General features: G+C 56.8%; 1 protein-coding gene across 1 annotated transcript; it reads left to right on the forward strand.

Annotated features, from left to right (window-relative positions):
* Window positions 1–478: 478 nt before the first annotated feature.
* On the forward strand, window positions 479–7394 carry LOC111944875 (maestro heat-like repeat-containing protein family member 7). The gene is made up of 15 exons (XM_086867764.1): window positions 479–2301; window positions 2562–2629; window positions 2774–2890; window positions 3079–3227; window positions 3557–3704; window positions 3954–4141; window positions 4231–4368; window positions 4674–4788; window positions 4965–5105; window positions 5300–5476; window positions 5600–5755; window positions 5915–6016; window positions 6365–6467; window positions 6743–6799; window positions 7076–7394. The coding sequence occupies exons 1-15, from the start codon at window positions 2172–2174 to the stop codon at window positions 7273–7275; spliced, it is 1989 nt and encodes a 662-aa protein (XP_086723890.1). The 5' UTR covers window positions 479–2171; the 3' UTR covers window positions 7276–7394.
* Window positions 7395–7948: the final 554 nt, after the last annotated feature.

Genomic DNA, 7948 nt, shown 5'->3' on the forward strand with positions numbered 1-7948 from the left:
AGAGGCCATGCCAGCTTCTGTGCAGGGCCCTGTGCCCTTCCTGCTGCAGCTGCGTCAGCAGCCCTGAGGGCTCCTTCTGCTGCCCTGAGCCTGCAGAGCAGGGCAGCGTTTGCTGATGGTTTGAGGCGCTCCTAAAGAACCTGTCATGCTGTCTTAGACACTTTGGGCAAGAGATTCCTTCCAACCTGGGCCACTCTGGGGGGGATGGGTGTCATGGAGTTACTTTACCTTTAAGGAAGTTGAAGTTGCTGGGAACTGCCTGGAGTCTTTTCTCCTGACCAATTATCGGTCATTGCTGAGAATTGACAGCAGTTTAGGCCATTGAAAAGTGGGATCAACTTGTGAACCCTAACTTAAAGTGTAAAACCAGAGTTCTCTGGGTTCTCTTTGTTTCCTGTCTGTGAAGGGTGGCAGAGCTCCAGGCTTCCCGTTCCCTGCCCAGGCCAAGTGGCCGGGCGGGGACGGAGCCGGGCCCAGCAGCTCCCAGCCTGGAGATGGGGCCTGCGGAAGGCTTTCCCCGGGCTCTGGTCGGGCCGGGCCGATCTCTGGCTCAGCTGCAGGTTTTTGCTGTAACTAAATTCACTAGAAACTGCCGAGTGAATAAGGAGAGAGGCTCAGGACCTGCAGCAAGCAGAGACAGCCACACTCTCCAGAGCAGCTATGAAGAACCTTCCATCGCAGACAGCTCCAGCTCCTGTTCGGCAGAGATCTCCAAACAATCTACAAAAGCCTGGGCAAGATCTTAACTCTTTCATTACCCAGATGAGACTTGCAGATTAATCTTTTTATCCAGAGAGAGAAAAAGAGAGTGATCAACATGAAAAGAGACTTTATAAACTACCAGTGACAGGAAAGAAAAGAAGCTTCAAAAGAGGTAGAGAATTAAGATGCTTTAATTAAGCTGAAATATCTCTCTGTTAAAACTATGGAGATGAACAATGAAGTCCTGAAAAGAACTCCTTTAATTCATGATACAGTATCTAGAGAGGAATAAAGTGTTCAAAGTGTAAATTTGAGTAAAAAGTCAAGTAATTATGGTATACTGAAGTGCTGGGAGATTTGAAGCCTTGAGAGGCAATGAGAAAACTGTTTTCTAGTGAAGCTCACAGAAACAGATGAAGAAGACTTTTTTTGCCTTTGAATAACATCCTTAAAATGCCATGCCTAGACTCATGGCCCATACACACCTCAGAGTGAGGTGAAAATGGGAGGAGAGGGCTCTGATAACAGCAGCTCTGGGCAGCTAACATAAGGGCAATGGAAAACTATAACAAAAATAGTTTTCTTGTGAGAAACTCCATAAATTAACAGGAAGAAACTTCTGTTTCCCTACAAAGACTGGTGAAAAGACTGTAGCAAGAATTGGGACTGTTTTAACCACCAAAGTTCCAAAGTTTTTGTCTCTGTTGTCATGTGAACAAGGGAAGGTAGATGGGGATGAAAAGGTTTTTCTGGAAGTTTATTGTGGTGTTCTTATTATTGTAGTTTTTCAATAAACTTTCTTTTTTTTCTGTTTTAAGTTTTACGCCTGTTTTGCTCTTGTTATAATCCATATCTCACAGCAAGAAATAAGTAATTGTCTTAGTTATTGGTTTAAAACCACGACAATGGGGGAGGAACCAGGAAGGTGGCAGTGTGTGCAAGGGCCGTTAGTGACATGGTGCAGCATGGTAACGGTGGAATGGAACGGTGGAATGGACAAGAGCTGGTGGTGACAAGACCACACCAGAGTGCTCGGTGCATGCAACAAGACAGGACACGCCAGAGCGGTGCTGTAAGGAGCCCCCGCACAGCACACTCATTTGTATGTGACCCGGAGCTTCTCTGAGCCGTCATTCCTGCAGGTGACCTCAAGACCAGACTGCAGGACTTGGTGACCTGTGGCCTTGCTGAGGCTTATCTTCTTAAGGTGCCCTCGAGGGCAGACAGTGGGACTTGCTGCCTCGAAGCTTTTCCGAGGCATCGCCCATCCCTGCAGTCACTGCCCTTGAGACCAGGGCATAATCCTTGAGGAGGAGCCTCCTGTCCTTGTGGCAGGAGCCCTCAAGACCCGAGTGCAGGACTTGCTGTCCTGCAGTCTTTCCAGGACTTGAGTCTTGCAGGTGCCTACCCTGCCTCGGAGCTTTTCTAAAGGCATCTCTCTTGCAAGTACCATAAATCCAGGCACTGCCATGGAGCAGCGACCCCCAAGAGTTCCCAAGCTGGCCTGGGTGCAGGAGGAGGAGGAGGAAGAAGAAGACCCTGGAGCTGCCCCAGAAGTGGAGACTGAAGAGGTGCAGGAATTCCAGCCGCTGGAGAAGGGTGAGTGGCAGAGCTAGGACAAAAGGCTGGTTGCCGCATCCCAACCCATTGCATCCCATTTCATCCCATCCCACCCTATCCTGTGGAGACACACCCAGGGACAGGACACAAGTGGGGCTGGGGCTGCCCCTCCAGCAGTGGCCGTGCTCCATCCCCTAGGGCATCTCGGGGCTGTCCCTGCCTGGGGATCACAGGGCTGGGCTGCGTTCTCTGGCCACTTCTGCAACCCCTCAGCTCTGGCTGCTCTCGCTCTTTGCCAGATGCAGCTGTGGACCAGACACAAGGGCAGGACCTTGCCTGTGGCCTCTTCCACAAAACACCTGCACAGGTACCTGCAGCCATCCCCAACTGGGCTGGGCCTGCTGGCACTGCTCAGCTCAGCACCATGCTTGGAACACTCCATGCAATATCCCTCTCTTCCCACCCTTCCTTCTCCTACCCAACATGCAAATTCACCAAGCCAATTTGGCAGGAAGAGACCAGCGTCATGGGCACTGGGTCCATGGAAGATGGTGACGTCTACACCAGCAACACCAGTGCTGCCATGATGGAATTCATTTTGGAGGAGGGTGTTTCCATTCCAGAGCAAGTAAGCAGCCTGTGGCCAGGGTTTATTCCTCCAGGGATCGCTTGGCCTCCCAAGCCACGCCTGCTGATCACTCTAAGCCTTTGAGGCCATTGCAGCGTGGTGACAAGGGAAGCACTTCTCTGGGGAAGCAGGGGACATTCCTGACTCCCTCTGGCAGCTTTCCAAGTCTCCCATTGTGCCTTCTCCAGGTGCCTGCCATGGTGAGGTACATCCACCAGTGCCTCATGGCCAATGAGTCTGCTGACTCCAGGCTGGGCAGGACCCTGCTGGATCTGACCGAGGCACAGCCCGCTGACGTGGTCATTGCTCTCCTGCGTGTGGCCCCAACGTGTGACAGGTACGAGGCCCATGTGCCCAGAGGGCTCAGGGCTCCCCAGCCCATCAGCCTACACAGCCTGGACCAGGTGTCTGACCAACAGAGAGTTCCAGGGTCCTGTGTACCTGGGACCTTTCCCAGCCCTGCTCCATCGGCCCCTGAGCCTGCTGCCATGCCATGCCCCATCAGGGCCCTGTCCCCGCAGGGCTGGGTTGCCTGGGTGCTGCTGCTGGTGAGGAGCAGCAGGCAGAGGCAGAGCTGGCAGCGCCAGCTCAGCTCCCCCTGCCACTGCTGCCCAGGCCACGGGGATGTGTCTAAGATCCCCGTGAGACAGAGCTCTCACCCCGCAGAGCTGCAATGACCATGTGGAAGACCATCATGTGCTCGAGCAGGACTGTGGAGACAGTGATGCAGATACTCCTCGATGTGCTGAGAACCTGGCCAGAGCACAGCAAGTGCACCTCTGATGGGGACAACACGGGTGTCTTTGCCCTGGCTGTGAGTTTCTGCAACTGGCCCTTGCTCACCCCATGGCCGACCGCATCTCCAACAGCTCTATTTCCTCCTTCTCCCACCGCATCTCCCTGCTTCAGGGACTGGGCTGAAACCTGGCCTAGGGGCAGCTTCAGGGGCACCAGGCGTGGAGCTCCCCAAGGCTTTCCCCTGGCCTTGCCCTGCCGCGCTCAGGCCCTGCCACACAGATACCTTGGCACTGGGCACTATCCCTGGGTGCTTTGTCCTCTGCAGGCAACAGTGGTGATGTGGAAGTTCCTTCAGGTGCCCTGTGTCCCACGGGTAGTGAATGTGTATTTCCCCCGCCTCTTTGTGCATCTGCTCTTCCAAGTGTTCTTCAGCACTTTGGATATATCAGAGGATCTCAATGCCTTCTGGAAGGGATGCCAGGAGCAACATGGCCTTGCCATCAGCCCCAGCAGGTGCTCCATCCCAGTCCTCCTGTTCCTGCCATGTCCCCAGGGCAGGAGCCAGTGCTCCCAGCATGACCTGGGCTTTGCTGTGCACACAGGTTTGCAGTGCAGACCCTGAAGTCCCTGCTCTGCCACATGCGCTGTAATGAAGTGGTGTTGTCAATGGAACGCAAGTGTGGCTGGGACACGCTGCTCTGTGCCAACACCCACCACTATGCCGTGGGTCTGCTGGCCAGGTGAGACCCCTTCTCCCCACTGCCTCTGGCATTTGTGCCCTGTGCCCAGGTTGCCCTGTGTCCACAGTCCCCATTGTCGAGGGCCAAAGGGCTGCATCACCAAGGGATGGCCAAGGAGACTGGGAAAGGCTGGGAGAGGAAGTCACCTCCCAAAAGGCTCACCCATGAGCACCCATGAGCAGTCACCTCCCAAAAGGCTCAGATCCCCTTGCAGGATCATGGTGAAAGATCAGGACTTGTCAGTCATTCCTGGGAGATGTTTGTCCCTCTGGCTCATAGTCTTGGTTACTTTTTCACCCTGGCAGGGAGATAACCTGTGTCTCCAGACGCTTGTGTTCCCGGATTGCTCGCTACCTGCTCCGGGTTCTTAGCACACAGGAGGCACGCTGGGATCTGCCTGCCCTGGCATTCCTTGTGGAGGTGAGCCCCATGGCCAGAACTGCCTCCCTGCAGAGCTGTCTGCCACCTCTCTGCCCTCTCATAGCTGCAGCTGCCTGGGACGGTGCCCATGCCCTGGGCTGCCGACTGGGCCCTGTTTCCTGTGTGGTTCCTGCTCCTGCCGGCTGGCTCCCCTGTCACTGTCCTGTGCCTTTCAGATGCTGGACTACCTGGACTTGAGTGAACGTGGTGCTAACAGGCTCCTGGAAATCTTCTCAAGGCACCTGAGTAGCAAGTGCAGGGACAAGTGTCATCTAGCGCTCAGAGCCCTTTTCAAGCTCAGTGACGATCCCTCAATGGTGAGAAGTGGGCAGTGGCAGAAGCTGCACTGGGGAACAAAGTCACTTGGGCTTGGCTGGGCTTTGGGCACCGAGGCAGATGCTGCCAGCTCTCTTGCCTCCTGCTTCAGCTGCCTGAGTGCTTTGGGACAGGCCTTTGGCCTCTTGGCCCTGTGGCAGCAGGGTGGCATTTCACAGACTTGTCTTCCACACAGAATGAAAAGATGTGGAGCCTGACTGAAAGGCTTGTGGAGCTCCTGCGGGACGCAGATGAAGAAATAGTTAGGATGACAATCATGGTACTCAGCTCTGTAGTCTTGGACAAGGAGATGCTGATACCCAGCCCCATCGCCCTGCAGCTGGCTGAGGTGCTCCCACCACTCTTTGACCACGTAAGGCTCTGTGCCCCCAGCCGAGGCCACTGGCTGCTGCCTGGACACTTGGTGAACCAGGCCTGTGCTCTGCTGAGCCCCGTGCTGACAGGGCTGAGGTTTTTTTCTCTTCCTTCCATATAGAATAATAGCCAGGTGCAGCTGGTGTCCATACTGCTCTTCCGAACATTGGTGATTATTTTAGTTGAAATGGAAAAAGAAGCCCTGGAGACACAAATGTGCCAGAGCCTGCTGCCCCTCTTCTTCCACTGCCATGACGAGAACCAGCGTGTAGCAGAGGTGAGGACTCCCGGGCTGCTGCTGTCACCCGGGCAGGGGGCTCGGCTGCCTCCTGCCCTGGCACCTTGCCGGCTGCAGCCTCCTGCAGGCCTTGGCACACGAATGCGGGTCCTGTGCCCTGCCTTGTGGGGCCATCTGCGAGTCTCTGCTGCTCTCCAGGCCTCTCAGAGAGCACTGCTTAGCATGGCCAAGTTCCTGAAGAGGAGAGACCTTGCAAATCCCGTGAAGAAGGAGAAACTGTGGAAGTTCGCTGAGGTCCTGGTAAGGACGGCCTGGAAGGCCCAGCCTTAGACTGGAAAAGACCCCTGTCTCCGGCTCTCGGTGTATGGGGCTGGCAGCTGCGCCCCTGCCCAGTGCCGCAGCCGGGGGCCGCACGGCTTCTTCTCCAGGCTCCTGTGGCCCCGAGCCGGCTGCCGATGGAGCCCCGAGCCACTGGGGCTGCGGGGCGGGCCGGCACCGCGGCTCCCCGGGCAGCAGCCAGCCCTCTGCCACCTCCAGAGCCCGGCGCCTCAGGGCTGGGCGGGCACGGGAGGCCGGGGCTGGCCGCAGGCAGCGCCCGGCCGAGGGGCAGAGCCCGCGCCAACCCTTCCCTCCTGCCGCTCTCTGCAGCTGGCACAAGACGAGAGCCGAGCGGCCGAGCACCTGCACCAGGCCCTGCCATACCTGCAGAACCCACAGGAGCCCCTGCGAGCGGCGGCCATCAGGTTCATCGGTGAGCCACGAGCCCGGGCTTCCTCCCCGCCGCAGCTCGGCCCCGGCCCCAGCTGCTGCTGTCTCGGCAGCGGCCCCCGGGCCCGGCGCCCTAGAGCCCCGGCTGCCCTTGGGGCTGCTGCCGGCCTCTGGCAGCCGTGCCCTTGGGCTGAGTCAGGATGCGGCAAGGGCTGGGGCTGAGCCCTGCCGGGGCGGGAGGGCGTGTGGCCCCAGGGCTGGCAGCGCCGCTGGCAGGGAGCTGTGCCGCCGGGGCCCTGACAGGCTCTGTGTTCCCAGGGATTGCCGGGCGGCTCCTGATGGGGCAGAAGAAAGAGCTGCAGCTCATTTACCAATGTGAGTGAGGGCAGCGGGCTGTCAGCAGAGCTGGCGGGGGGAGCTGCAAGTCCTGGCCTGGCTGCTGAGGGCTCTGCTCAATGTGCGGATGAAGGGCAGCGTGGGCAGAGCACACCGAGATTTCAGGGGCACGTGGGGTGTTCATGGTCGCAGCTTTGGCCTGTTCCCCTTGGTCCCTGCTCCCTCTTGGCCATGGCAAGAGCCAGCTGGGATGGCTCTGGCAGGGGGCTTTCCGGGGGCCCTTGCAGGTCTGGGATCTGTTTGTCTCTCTTCTAGCCCTTGAAGACACGATGGATGACAGCAGCCTGGAGGTCGGAAGCCTGGCAGTTCAGACGTTGTGCCTGCTGAGGGCAGGAGACCCCGCTCCGATCTCCACATTCCAGAGGCTGCGAGATCAGCTCCGCAGGGCATGGAGGTCACGGCCTCATCTATCGGACCTCAGCTGGCTGTGCTGCTGGAGGTCAGCAGAGAGCTGATCTGGCAGGCTCTGTCTGCTGTAGCCACATGAGCAGGCAAAGATTTCCCTTTTTTTCAAGATTGTTCTTTTCTTCTTTTTGTTTTTCTTTAATATATAAATATAGGATATGTTATGTTAGACAGACTCCCAGGAGCTTTCTTTTGCTGCCCATGGTGTACAGGGTATAGCGGAAGAGGGGGAAAAGGGCTTGTGCTCAGCAAGCTGCCCAGGCGTGGAATGGTGCAGGTAAAATGGCCAGAAACCCTTGGCTGCTGGTGGTTTTGCTGAAGGCACAAGCCCTGTCCCAGCCAGGAAGTGCCATCTGTGTCCTTGTGTGTGTGCTGGTTGGTTTGCTGAGGGCGCTGTCATGATCTTCTAACACAGGTGGACCTCGTGAGAGATTCATTTGATCTCTCAGTGCAAAAGGACACAAAGGGGTTTAATTTTAAATCACAGTAATGGTGCACTGCTGTGGCGGGGTGGATGTCAGGGGTGCTGCGACCTTCCTGAAAAAGCATCCTGAGAAGGACGGCTCTTAGTGGCACTGGCATGTCCCTCTCCTGGCCTGGCAAGTGATGACTTGCTAAGCAGCAGCTCCTTCCCAGGCAATGCAGGGAGAAAAAGGACTAGAGCTCTGGCCAGCAATTACCACAGAGAAATCAGCCTTTATTAGTGCAGGGCCCTCTGCCAAG

Source organism: Cyanistes caeruleus, chromosome Z (assembly GCF_971803275.1).
Source record: "Cyanistes caeruleus chromosome Z, bCyaCae1.hap1.1, whole genome shotgun sequence".
In the NCBI taxonomy this organism is placed as follows: Eukaryota; Metazoa; Chordata; class Aves; order Passeriformes; family Paridae; genus Cyanistes; species Cyanistes caeruleus.

Coding starts and splice junctions, on each gene's coding strand:
- LOC111944875 (XM_086867764.1), top strand. CDS start 2,172: ATGGAGCAGCGACCCCCAAGAGTTCCCAAGCTGGCCTGGGTGCAGGAG. Junction 3,228..3,556: donor GTGGCCCCAACGTGTGACAG/GTACGAGGCCCA, acceptor CTCACCCCGCAG/AGCTGCAATGACCATGTGGA. Junction 4,789..4,964: donor CCCTGGCATTCCTTGTGGAG/GTGAGCCCCATG, acceptor TGTGCCTTTCAG/ATGCTGGACTACCTGGACTT.